The following is a 14,253-nucleotide window of genomic DNA, read 5'->3' as shown; positions in this document are numbered from 1 at the left end:
AAAATATAACAATAAGTGTTCATAATAAGGATTAAAATTTGAGATTTAATCCATCTGTATTTGAAGGCTAAAATAGTAAATTTTTCAATATTTGAAGAGATTTCGCGCGGGTAAATTAATTAGTTTATTTATATAAGAACACACACAAGCTGCGAAACTAGGGAGGCCTTAAGTACCCATACACCAACATAATATTCAGTGACCATGAGTAGGGTGTACATAGACCGAGTTGGTTCGGATTTTTAAAAGACCAAACCAAATTAATTGCGTTGGGTTTTTAAATTTATACACCAAACCAAACTAATAAAATTCGGGTTTTTCAACCTCGGATTTTCTCGGGTTATCAGTTTTCTCGGGTTTTTTTGGGTTTTTTCCCGAAATAGTCTTTATACAAAACATATAACTTTTACTTCAAATATTTCTTTAGTTCTAGTAAGATATAACTATATACTTAAGGTGTTTCTTAAGAAAATAACACAAAATGTGAGATGAGTGATAACATTGTATTAAAATATTCAAAAAACAAAGATAATAAAATCGGTTAAAATAAATATTGTTAATTAATAAGCCAATAAGAAAATGACCATAATCTAAAAATACTAAGTCATGCTAAAATAAGTACGGCTAATAATTAAGTTTTAATTACAAGACAAAGAAAAAAATTAAGTTATGTATTTTCACTCTCTAAACCAATTATGCAAAACTAAATAATAGATATTCAACATTATTGTCATTCCTAGTTGTAAAATTGAATTTCTTTTGTTAGCATTAGTGTTGAGTTGGTTTTATTTGGACTTTCTTTGAGTTACTAACATCAATGGAATATAAAACTTATTGACATTCAAAATTTTAAGTTCAAGCTTGAAATAATATGATAATAGAGAAAAAACTACAAAACAATTTAAGAAATGTATAAATTACATTAAAAATAAAATGTAATGTAAATATTTTTATGTATAAAATATTTTAAAATTTGAATAAATGTAATGTCGGGTTGGTTTGGTTCGGTTTGACTTTTTTTAGCTAAAACCAAACGAAACCAATTATGGTCGGGTTTTCTTTTTCAACACCAAACCAAGTCAAACCAAACCACTAGTGAGGGTTTTTTTCTCGGTTTGACTCGGTTTATCGGTTTGGTGCGGTTTGTCGGTTTACTTTGTACACCCCTAACCATGAGTAAGGGCAGAGCTAGGAGGGTGAAGATTAAATTCGCTTGACTTCTTAATATGTGTATTTTTTATATTTTGAATTCTCTTAACAAAACTTATGACTCTGCCACCATCTCTCTCTAGCTATGAATAAGACTTCTGGAATACACATCGTTTGATTGTTGGTTAGAATTATGCAAATTCAGTACCAACATGAACGAATTGTTTGTTTATGCATGATTTAATTATTTACATAGTATTAGTTATTTAATCTTCTACCCTGCAATAATGCATAAATTGACTCATAACTTAGTACATGTTTTATTATGTGGATATTAAAATAATAACCAAACACCTTTTTATACAAAGCAACTAAAAAAGCTATAGCAAACATGGTATTAGCTATGCTAGTTTTAGGACATGGATAATTTCCCTCCTAACCGGCAACCAAACGACCCCTGATTGCATGCGGGCTTTTCTTCGTTGCCTTCTTCTTCTTTGGAACATTCAGACCCCTTAAAGTTGGACTCAAATATTGTACCCAACGGAGTTGTAAACATTGAGAACAAGAAATAAGATTACAGCTTAATTATGCATCAAGTTGCAAAAACAAAAAGGTTGAGTCAACATCTGAAGAGACAGTCCACTGTCAGAAACATCACTAAGTGGTCGTTTGGTGCATGGCCAAAATTATCTCGGGATTATAATCCCGGGACTAATTTATCCCATATCTTGAGACTATTTTATACCATCTCCTAGATGGTATAAAATAGTCCCAGGATAAGTGGGATATGCTGGGATATCTCAGTTTATATCATGGGATGCATTTTATACTTTGTTTGGTACAAGATATAAATTTATCCCAGAATACCTTCTACCAAACATGGTACAAAAAATTAGTGCTGGAATATCCCAGCTTATACCATGCACCAAACGACCCCTAAGAGTACATTCCCATACGCAATGTCAAAGGCCACAGTTCTCATATTAACATAGTAACACAAAAAAAAAAAAAAAAAAACTCTAGCACATTAATTCCCTAGTAGGAATCTTGAAGATATAGGCTTTAGACACAGTGAAATTTGTTGATAGGCTAATAATTCAGTAGGTTTTGATCATGGAACATGGCTAGTTAGGTAAAACCATTTCGGGTTGTGACTTTCAAAAGAGAGCAAACACACACCAAAGAGAACAAATGCTAAATCCCTACTTATTTCAAGCCCCCAATACTTGTGTGATCAGTGATGAACATGTAAGAGTAGGGGCTACAACTATAGTACTTGCTTTTAGGCCTACTGCTTAAAACAAAAATAAAGAAAACCACAATTAAATGGCATTTATTGTTGATAATTGTGGGGTCCATGCAGGGGCGGATCTAGGGCTTATCCAGGGTGTTCACCCGAACAGCCGCGGCAAAAAATTACATAATATATAAGGTAGTTTTCTTATTTTTTGTGTGCATATATAGATTTTGAACACCCTAAAAACAAGACTAGAGGTTTGGCTCAATGGTTTTAGAGGTGCATACTTAGGAGTCGTTTGGTATGATGGATAAGCACAAATAGTCTTGGAATAAAAATTTAGTACTGCCTTATCTCAGGTTTGGTTGGGATAAAATCGCGGGATAACTAATTCCAGGATAAGTTATCCCGGGATTGTAGTGTTTTTTTATCCTACATAGAGAGTGTGATAACAATCCTAATCCCAAGATTACTTATCCCGGGATAACTTGTTCCCCAACCAAACGAGCCCTTAGTATTTTCGTCTCCGCTGAGATTTAAATTTGAAACATCATGGTTCTCAATTTTCTTATATTGACTACCAGGTCACGTTCTTGAGGCCAATCAAACATGAATTTTCCTCCCTGACTATTAATTCTGTGCAAAAACAATGTTTTGCTGGGAGATAGAGCTGAGAGCCCCCACTTCCTATTAGTAGGTGCCTGTAGAATACTGCAACTTGCTACTCCTAAGTCGTAATATCACTCGAACTGTTTTTATGGTTCAAAGGGCAAAAGGAAGCTGAAAAGGACACATAAGGTCTACATCCCAAGGTTACAACATTTCTTTTGGCAATCAATAGTCTAACCTATGTACTAGAGTATGATATGTCCTAACTTACGTGTAAGTCACACAGTGAAAGCAATACTATAACATGGTCTAAGAATTAGCCTCTCCAGCTGATCATTTTACCTACTCCTTATCTCAGTCTTACTATCATGCCTTCATGTTTATCTAGCCTCCTTTTCTTAAACTTTCAGAGCCTTAAGGTCAAGGTTGCTTTCAAGTACTATATAAAAGTTGAAGACTCTAGCAATACAGGTTCTGAATCCTAGAGAAAAAGGAATATTGCCGTTCTCAACAATCATGCAAACCTTTCCACATTATTTGTGTTCATCATTCAATTCTATAACAAAGTATAAAATTAACAGTAACTTCCAAAAGATGAAACAAATAAGGATAAAACATGGAAGTAAATCCACAATGACCTAGTGATGTTAAACTAGTGACCTGATTTCAGTACAACCCTTTGATTATAAGCTCACTATTCCTAATTTGCCTCAGAAAGTAAAAGCAAACGCGTAGAACAATGGCAACAACCTAAAAAGCCCAGGCAAGAAAAATGCTAGGATGTTTTATAACCGCTCCATCAGAGTGACAAATATCCAGTATCTAAAATCCAGGGTGCGTGCGTGCGCATGCAATTCCAAGTCTCCATTTCATTAAAAAAAAAATGCAAGTCTCCTCCCATATCATCAGTAACTTTTTCCACCTTCATCATCACTGCTACTTGAGACAAAGAATGTAATGAGCATTGTAGAGAAGCAAAACCTAAATGCAAATCCAAAGCAAAAACGAATACAGTAGAACATGATGGAGATCCTTGATGATTTGGTTAGTTAGGTACTTAATGAAAGCAGGGGCGATTTTAGGTGAAAAAATTGGGAGACATGAACACATGATCTCTCCGTAAAAATAGGTATTTTATGTATATATATTTTAAAATTAGTATAATACTATCTGCTGGAACTCATGCTCCAAAAATTCTAAATGGTGCACTTGGTTGAAGGTTGAGTTATTTACCTAGAAGTCTAGGGATCAAACCCGACTTAATAGATTTTTTCCTTCTTTTTTTTAATGGTGAACCCATGTTCCAAAAATCCTGGATTCGCCTCTGAGTGAAAGGAAAATTCTTCCTATTATTATCATATAAGGATAATTTATAAGAAAAGCCATTTACAGGAATGGAAGTATAGATACTGCTCTCATCAAGAAAGAACTACTTCTGAACTTCTGCAGAAATTGACACAAAAAGAAAGCAGTAAAAAGAGCACTTGGTACAATCGTTTAGTTAAGCAGTTACAAAAGTGAAAAGTAAAAAGAAATAAATCCTTACCACAATTTGAGAAATTAGGTCATTTTCCCTTGATATATTCAACGTTTCTGCAGCATTAAAACTTTTAATCAGACTTCAAGATTTTTTAATCAAATGCTAAATGCACACATCTTGATTCTTCTTATAACTTGTTTGCTGACAGTCATCAGAGCGTGCCCTCTCCACACTCATAATGTTCTTTCCACAGTGCATGAGTATTGTCTTCCTGGGTTCAAGGAAGAGCTGTTACAAGGATCTCATTGTTGATCTCATCACATGCAGCATAGGTACCAGCTCTGCAGAAGGATAAAAGTAGAATATCAAATATTAACTTTAGCTTTGATACTTTGAGTTGCCATAATGTTTTCTTCCTTCCCGTCTTATAAATAATTTTGGGTCCTTGGGAAGCACCAAATTTAACGCACAAAAATAACAACTGAACAGACAGAAGCCATCAGCTGTCTTGCTTTATGGAAGAGAGTTGCTTCGCACTTGTTATGCCTTTCACTTGAATTAGCGAATTTGTCAGGAAACAGAATTTGTGATCCAGGATCACTTCAAGTCTTCAACCATCAAGGCCCTCTAACAAAACGGAAGAAAAGGATGTTAATGAAGCAACCAGAAAAGTTACTCAAAGTGCCCCTGACACTGAAAGAATGGTATCTGAGAGAACTGCTTTATACCAGCTTATGCACCATTAACACATTTAGAGGTTTGTGCATTTCAGAAGAATTCCGAAACCTCAATGCAAACTTTGTTTATGCTACACTTAAATAACAATAACTAAGAACACTAAAATTTCATCTAGGGGTAAGGATTCCAATACTGGCTGAGCAACTGGTCCTATAATTAAAATGACAGCCTACTTTAACTACATCAAATAGTTTTACACCCATATCAGGTATTAAACACTTAATTAGCCTCCTTTAGCAAGTATAGACATTTGAAGCAAGATGTATGTCAAATACTTACATCTTACAAAAATTCCAAAGTTCAATTAATAAAAATGAAGTTTAGCAAGATTTAACAAACCATGGAAAAGACAAGAGAATGTCCAGAAAAAGAATATAAACGATAGCAATTTGACAGTGGGATGGCATTACATTCGCACCAATAGACTCCCCCCAAAACTATTTACACGTGCATATATTGTCAAATTTTATGGCAATAAAACCTGGTAGGAGCTACTAGTTTGAGATTAAGCTAAAGTTGATTGATATAATTTATAGAATCTAATAGGAATCAAGGTGCATGATTAGTACACAGTTGGTTAAGAAAAAAGGTCTTGTTCATATACTAAATGCACTGATGGCAAGAACCAGTCCCGAATATGACTTCTGACATTTCTACTCCTAATTATCCTACTTCCCAGCTCTTTAAGTTAAATGTTACTCCTTTATAAATGCCTTCTATAATGTTTGGCCTTATTGAAATTTCAGCTGATACCACAATTTATCATATCACAATTACAAAGGAAACTCTGCCTGTCATTCAGAGTCCTTGAAGATTGCAAACGCAACTCTGGTACCTCTGATAGAGGGACTATGAAACACATGATCCCTGCGCTGAGGAGAACCTCAGCCTGCAGACAATGCACTTCTTGCCCCATGTTAGAGACATTTTTCAATGACTTGGGTTAATGAACTAAAAGATGTCAATATCGAATAAAAGCGCACATACTTGTCCAAAATATGAAAACCTATAGCAATTCTTAAGATGTTCTTAATAGAGTCGTCTCATGGCGTGTTACACATGCAGCGCTATTAGCAAAGATGATTATTCTTCCAAACGTATGCTAAGAAAATCTGTTCAAAGGATAACTTCCTTCATACTATGCAACAGCTAAGATTTAATCAACAATCCAAATGAACAAGATTTAGTGAGACATTACAAGAACCTGCACGAGTTACCTATTAAATCAGAAGCACAGCATCGTGATTTCTTTTTTCTTTTTTTCTCCCCTTCGTTTCCTCTCCTGGGAGAATGGTAATCATGCAGTATAAAGTTGTGAAGTCCAAATATCCTTGAACAAACCTTAACCAACAGCACAGACATTTTTTGCAAAGAATTGAAAGTGGGTAAAGTTTAATTGTCATTCACAGTTGAGTATTGATTCTAGTGACAACATGTCATCACAAACAAATGGTGAAACAAAGACATTGATCTAACTTCAACACTGTAATTTTTTTAGGAGATCCAAAAAATTTCTAACTAAAGGATACAGAGTAACAAAAAAGCAAGCGGTCTCAAAGCCATAAAGAGCCCAGATGCATAATCTTGTAATTGCTTCAACACAAGCTCCACCAATGTACAAAGCGAGAAAATGAAGCACGCTTTTCGGAACAGCCAACAAACAGCAGTAACTCCCTTGTTATCTCTCTCTCCCTCTCTCTTTCTGAGTTGAATGGAGAAGTCCCTGAAATCTGAATGTAGGGAGAGAGAGAGAGAGAGGTTGCCATGGCTATAAAAAGGGGGGGGGGGGGGGGGGGGGGGGGGGGGGAAAGGAAAAATTCTGGTTTCCTTTGTTTTACATAAACATTCCATGGCTGCATTATACCAATTAGACAAAATTTCTGTGACTATGAAGACAACTACAAGGATTGGCAAATTTGTCAAACTTACATGATGACATGATTACCATTCCTGAGCAGTCAAAGTGGCCACCGCCCACCAGTTTGAAATATGCAGATAGAACTTTTGCATAGAACAGATACCTAAAGGAAAAAAAGGTCTTCACCATCCATTTACTAAGGGCTGATACATTAGTGATCAACACAGTGCAGACCAACAATGATCGTAAGCCGCTTCTTGTTTGTTTTACCTTTCTATAAGTTTCAGTTATCATGCCTTAACAATCTGTTGACATCATCTCTTTAACATGACCGGTACAGTTTGTAATAATGGATTATTCATGGTAAAAAAATTGTGGGAGAAGAAACAGAAGTGAGGAGATGAACCTTCTATAACTCAATAGAATCATTAAACTTGAGTGCAAATTGGATCAAACTCATCTTCTTTTTCCATTTGTTATGGAATTACATGATAGAAATTGCTTTGATGATGAGGAAATTTGATAAATCCTACCTCCTCTTGCAGCTTCTGATCCTAGATTCAACAAAGTGAACTCGTGAAAAGGTGTAGAAAAAGACATCTCAAGAATTCCTCTTACAAGAATGCATTTTTACTAGTAATCCAGCTTTTTCCAGGAAGTTTTAACTTTGTCGATCCAGAATCTACTCTTAACTTATTTACCAAATCCCATCTCCCATCAATAGCATACATATTTGAAAGCATAACTCTGTAGCTACTATTCTCTAGCTTATTACCAAAAAGACGATAAGCTACAATATCTGCCAACTCATAATTTCTATGAGCATCACAGCATGACAAAAGTGCACCCCAAATGCCAGAGTCAACTGGTTCTTCCAGAGACTGGACAAGTTCATAAGCTTCTCTCAATTGTCCTTCCATTCCAAGAAGCTTTACCATGTAAACATAATGTTCGGTATTAGCTGAGATGCCAAATTGATCTTTCATTCTTCTGAAATATTCTCGACCATCATTGACAAGACCAGCATGGCAACATGCACAAAGGAGTGCAGAAAAAGTAGTTTCATCTGGTTTGTGCCCTTCCTCCAATGCCTTCTCGAATATCTGAAAGGCCTGAGATGCAAGTCCATATAAACCAAGACATGAAATAATTGAATTGTATGACACAATATTCTTGAAAGTCATAGTCTTATAAACTTGATATCCCATTTCCAAGAATCCACATTTCGAGTACATGTCAACTAGAGCAGAGGAGACCATAACCTCGAACTGATATCCATGTCGAAAAGCATAACCATGTATCTCACTGCCTGGCTGCACAGTTGCCAATTGAGAACAAGCAGTCAGCACAGTGGCTATAAGCGATGCATCTGCCTTCCCGCCTTTCATATTCATTTCTCTAAATAAATACAAGGCCTTGACGCTATTCCCACACAGCGAAACACCGCTTATTAAAGCAGACCATGTAACTAAATCAGGTTCTACAACGCTATCAAAGACTCTAAACGCCGAATCCATACATTTAACTCTACAATACATATTAACAAGTAGACTACTTACATGATCTTTTGACTCTACACCAAGTTTTAAACAAAATCCATGTATTACTTCACCTATTTTCAGCACACAAGCATCATATATACTTATAATCAGGCCCACCATTGTATATTCATCAGGCCTCACACCCATTATCTGCATTCTACTAAACAAGTCTAACCCCTTCTCCAACTCTCCAAGACACCCATAACCTGATATCATTGAATTCCATAGGACCAAATCTGGCTCAGTTATCCCATAAAACACCTTGCTTGCATCAACTATACAGCCTAATCTTGAATAAGCACTGACCAATTGGCTACTACAAATGAAGTCATACTGCAATCCATTGAGAACAACAGCACCATGTAAAACTCTCAAACTATGCACATCATAATTCTCATAACTGGCTCGAATAAGGCAAGCAAAAGTAAAGTTATCAGGCTTTATTTCAGAGATAAGCATGTCTTTAAACAACGAAAATGCATCTTTAAATTTGTGGGCTTTAGCATAAGCACGGATTAAGGAGTTCCAGAGGTAAATACTTCGTTGAGGAGTTTTATCAAACAAGTTGCGAGCAGAAATGATGTCGTTGTTTAGAGCATAGAACCTTAGAATTCTTGTAGCGTAAAATGGGTCGTGTGATAGATGAGTCTTGATTATGAAAGCATGAACTTCTTTGGTTCTTGGAATGGTAAGCTTCAGCTTTGAGAGTTGAGAAACAAGGAAATGGAAGGGGATGAACATCACCAAATTTCAAACAAATATTCCACTCCTAAAATCATTACTTTACCCCTGCAAATTTAGCTTAAACGCATTTGCTTGGTTGTATGTTTTTTTTTTAAATCACTTGTTTCACTTAAATCAAGGGTCAGGCAATGCTAAACATACGAGTTCATTAACACTTGGATACGAGACATGTAATTTATGCGTAATTTGTTTCCTTAGACTTAGATATACTTTTTCTCAAAAGTAGCTAAACTTAACTTTTATGCCTAACATAAGTGCTTTTAACCACTTTTATTTTTATCAAACACTACAAAAACTAGAAAAGTATTTGAGCGCCAATAAGCACTTAAAATAAATCAATCCAAATATCCTTATAGACGAATTTCGTTGGACTTTCGAGTTTCGATCCTGCATGCCAAAAACAAAAAAAAAGATCTCTTTTCACTACACTAAAATGTGCATTGTTTGTTTATAAGCTTTATATATCAAGGTCCATTTGTTTGAGGCACCAATTTTGAGGATTTTTCACTTTTTTATTTTTTTCCATTCAAATGGTAGAAGAATATGTTAAATTATTTTTTCCTCTTAACTTTTGCTTAAACAGAATTTAGCATCCAAAACTTCGATTTGTCAAATTGACCCACCCTCGTCCTGTTAGCCAATTCACTTAATCAGTACATTATCAGAATATTGGAATTAGTAGGTTTCTTATTTTGTTCTGCAAAAACATTGACCAAACCATTTACTCGAGATTAAGCAACTTCAAGAAACTTGCTTAATTTATTTTTTTCCCTTTTAAATTTCAGTTTCTGACAAAATTTTATGGAGGATTCTTTTATGAACCCCCAACAAAGTTGAGACAAAATTTTGCATGACAAGATTAAAGTTTTGGACTATTGGGATCAGCATGGCAAGTTCTTGGACAATAATACAGGGAGAAATATGATCTATGTCAGCTCACATATAGCTATTTGAAAATAAGGAAACTGAAATGAAAGACTTTACCAGGTAAAGTGCTAACTAACATGAAAAACAAACGAGCTTATGGATTGATTTAAACGATTTACAAATAAACTGACCCCAAGACGCAGAGAAATGCACAAAAAAAATGTAAAGAAACGGGGAACAATGGAAGCCTGGATGTTTGTTTCAAGTGTGGGTAGAATACAACTTGATGGTCAAGTTCTCGCGGTTGGAGTAATTGTTGTAACCGAACTTTTCATTATTGGGACATCTCGTCTTCATCAGTATCAGACTCATATTCCTCTTTCATCCATCTCCGTGGTTTAGGCCTTTGATCCATGTCTTCCTCTCTCTGCATACATAAAATTGTTACACGGGGATCAGGTCGGATAAAATACATAGAAAATCAAATGATCTTGAAGATAAACTAGGGCTGACCTCTTCTGGAACTTCTGTTATGCAAGGTGCCATTTGAAATGGAGCACTGGGTGCATGGGGTAAATGCGAGAGTTGCTCCAGCAACATGTTCCTGCACCACCAACTATTCATGTTAAATAACTTCATCTCAAATTCTAGCCAAGGAAACAGAACGAAACAAGAAAATTGTCATGAATAGGAAATGCAGAAGATTTATATTAATTGATACAAGAAAAATGGAATCTTCGCTTACTATTTCCAAACAAGGCAATGAAAAAGCAAAGAGTTGTACGTCATGAACAAAAAATTAAACATAATCTAGGAATATCCTTAAGAGTCGAATCAAATTGTGTGACAGTGAGGGATGCAAATGCGTACTTGAAATTGTGCCAGTTCAAAATATTTTTGACTTTAAGACAGGAATATTTCTTATATCTATGCAAAAAAAAAAAAAAAAAACATTTTCAATCAATTTATAACATTTTATACAACAAAAATTACAACTCATTTCCAAACCAGTTCAAGTTAATAAATCCTGGTTAATGCTTTGTGTCTCAAAACCATTTCCAAACCGTTTCCAAAAATTAGAACTCATTTCAATAAATCCTTTGTGTCTCAATTCCGCTCTATTTGGACATCTACTTAATAATTAATCTTATAAGACAGATTAGGGGTTCTCAAAATCTCACAATTATTCCTACAGTTATTCCTACATCGACAACAAATCTCTAGACAAACTAAAAGACTCTTGAGAAACATGACACTTAAAGTAACTATACCAACACAATATTAGTCCCAAACACTATTGCTGCTTCATAAAGATTTGTTCATGATCTCACACTGGCTAATGCTTCAGAAAGAATGAACAAGGAAAGCCACATTTTAAAGCAAGCCCTAAAAGAATGATGTTCAGATTACCTGATCTTCTCCAAATCCTGGGGCGAATTCTTGTTCACCATAGGTATTGGTTCCACATTAAGAGTGTAATCTGGGCCAAAATACTCCCAATAATCATTGTAAGGCAATTTGTTCTCGGGTTCTATTCCAATTGCAACTGCTGTCTGTAAACTTTGAGGAAGCTCAACCTTAGCACAACTTGCAAGACGAGTAAAAAAGATAACAGGTGAAAATCCAAAGGCAGGAAAAAAGCACCAAAATGGAGATATAGAGACACACCTCATAGCACCAGCAGCGAGCAACATTTCTAATTGTATAACCTCCACCGCCTAGTATCATTAAAGGGACATTGAAAGACCTCAGGAACCGAAGGCAATCTGCATGGCCATGGACTGACAAGTTAAAAAGACCCAACCTGTCTCCGGCTAGTGAATCAGCACCACATTGAAGAACAACAACATTAGGTTGATAAACCTCCATCACTTTTAGGATTACCGGACGGAATAGATGACGGAAACTTTCATCATCAATCCCATTATTCAAAGGGGCATTTAAGGCATAGTACTTCCCAGTACCTATACCAATGTCTTTGATATGCCCTGTACCAGGAAAGAAGTCCCCAAACTTATGAAAAGACACTGTTATAACCCGATCTGTGGTGTAAAAAGCCTCCTCAACTCCGTCTCCGTGGTGAACATCAATATCTATATACAGTACACGCTGCACAATTATTGGAACTGTATCAGTTAAAATCCTCAATAATTACAGAAATAATGAGTAATCAACTAAGTTCCAATTTTTTTTAAAAAAACGGATATGTATTTTGGACTCCAAATTACTCGGTCTATCCAATTAAGTATGACCTGATAAAGACCTCTGATCATTCATGGTAATCAACAAAATACCAGAAAAGAATATAATAATATTACTTCTTTACAGACAACAATACAAAGCAATACATAACATTTATTTTGTTGTTGAAACTGGTAACTGTAAGCAATACATAGCATATACACTGAATGTGATACTATCTTTAATCCTTTTCCACATCCTCAAGATTATTATTAACATATTGCTTACAAACATAGAAGATAGAAGCACATTCAATGGCTTCAGTATTTACTTTCTATCCACGAGGCAGATTGAGTTTAGCACCAGATTTCTCCGATCCTGTTTTAGCTAACTCTAACGCATAATTAATCATTCCAAACTTGCCTAATAACATTGAAATTTTTAACACAAAGTACGCCTTTTCAGGGATTTACCACCAATAAAGAGAGCAATTTTTTTTTTCGAAATTACTCACACCATCAAGTAAGCAACTTTTTACAATATTAAAAAACCGACAATTTACAATAAACAGCTTGTCTTTTCAGAAAGAGAAGAAAAAAACCTTTGTTACACTTCACATTGTCCAGCTATAGTTTTTTTTTAAGAAGCAATACAATTAGTTATAAACTCCAAAAGATCCAAATATCATAATTAACATGAATCCCAATGAAATATCTCCAGTAATAGTAACAGCCACAACACATCAAGCACATAACTAAATTGGCTATACACAGAAACAGAGTACACCAGCGATACCCAAAAGAAAAATTATCATACACATACATATGTGCTACCAATGTGAACGAGACCACCAAAATAAAATAACGAAAACAGAGAATAAGAAGATTGAGTAGTCCTATTTACCTTGTAGGACTTGAGAAGTTCAAGAATTCCAAGAACAATATCATTAACATAACAAAATCCAGAAGCCGCACTTTTCTTTGCATGGTGCAATCCACCAGCCCAATTGATAGCAATATCAGCATCTTGATGATTAAGTTTAACAGCATCCCCAATGGACCCACCAGCAGAAGCTTGACAGAAATCAAAAAGTCCATCAAAAATAGGTCAATCCGAACCGACATTGAATCGTCTAAGTTGGCCAGCATCGTAAAGAGTTTCGGGTGAAACGGAAGAAAGAAAGTCAACATAGTCAGGCGAGTGGAACCAACCAACATCTTTAGCACTTGCAGGGAAAGGCTTAGTGATCTCCATTTTCTTGTGAAGGTCATAATGGCAAACAATATTGTGTGCAATGCGAATACGGTGAGGCTTCATTGGATGACCTTGGCCATAGTAATAGTCACCGATGTAAGGGTCAAAGAAATAAGAAACTCAGTGTTTTGTTGCGTCGGTACCGTTGAACGAAGCGATGCGCCGCCATCTATGATAGAAGAGCCCACTGCCACTGTGTTAATGTTTGTTCACTGTCAAAAATCTTCTTTAAATTTCTCTCTTTCAAGTACAATATACACCAAGTATATAGGGAGGAACTAACTTTGTATAAAAAGGTTCAAGGAAAAGATTACCCAAACCAAAAGGGATTAGAAACTGGGGAGAAGTCTTTTTGTCCAAGCATGTAAAATCTAATTAATTTGAGAAATATTTTCGTTAAAATAAATATTTAAATGGAGTAGTATTATGAGAGGCTAGCGGTTTATATTTCGTCAACATATTTGACAAGCAGTTTTGTCAGTATTAGTACAATAATTTGTGTTTGATTAGTATTTTCAAAATGTGCTTTAAAAGAGTCAAATTCTGGAAACGACATAAATATTTACTTTACAATAAGTATTCTTGGAAAATA

General features: G+C 35.2%; 1 protein-coding gene, 1 long non-coding RNA gene and 1 pseudogene across 2 annotated transcripts; all 3 read right to left on the bottom strand.

The window, feature by feature from the left end:
• Nucleotides 1-3,528: 3,528 nt before the first annotated feature.
• On the bottom strand, nt 3,529-7,012 carry LOC132632610 (uncharacterized). The gene is made up of 3 exons (XR_009579443.1): nt 6,434-7,012; nt 4,545-5,105; nt 3,529-3,934 (listed from the first exon to the last, which is right to left on the bottom strand). It is a non-coding gene; the product is annotated as an uncharacterized LOC132632610 (long non-coding RNA).
• A 463-nt stretch (nt 7,013-7,475) lies between these two features.
• LOC132632609 (putative pentatricopeptide repeat-containing protein At1g64310) lies at nt 7,476-9,750 on the bottom strand. Its single transcript, XM_060348600.1, has one exon. It carries the CDS (start codon nt 9,354-9,356, stop codon nt 7,689-7,691), a length of 1,668 nt encoding a protein of 555 aa, XP_060204583.1. The 5' UTR covers nt 9,357-9,750; the 3' UTR covers nt 7,476-7,688.
• Nucleotides 9,751-10,194: 444 nt separating this feature from the next.
• Nucleotides 10,195-14,016, bottom strand: LOC132632607 (histone deacetylase 6-like; annotated as a pseudogene).
• Nucleotides 14,017-14,253: the final 237 nt, after the last annotated feature.

The sequence above is a fragment of the Lycium barbarum genome, chromosome 3, assembly GCF_019175385.1.
Source record: "Lycium barbarum isolate Lr01 chromosome 3, ASM1917538v2, whole genome shotgun sequence".
Taxonomy (NCBI): Eukaryota; Viridiplantae; Streptophyta; class Magnoliopsida; order Solanales; family Solanaceae; genus Lycium; species Lycium barbarum.
Note: the sequence above shows the minus strand (reverse complement) of the source record. Positions and strands in the feature narration are given on the sequence as shown.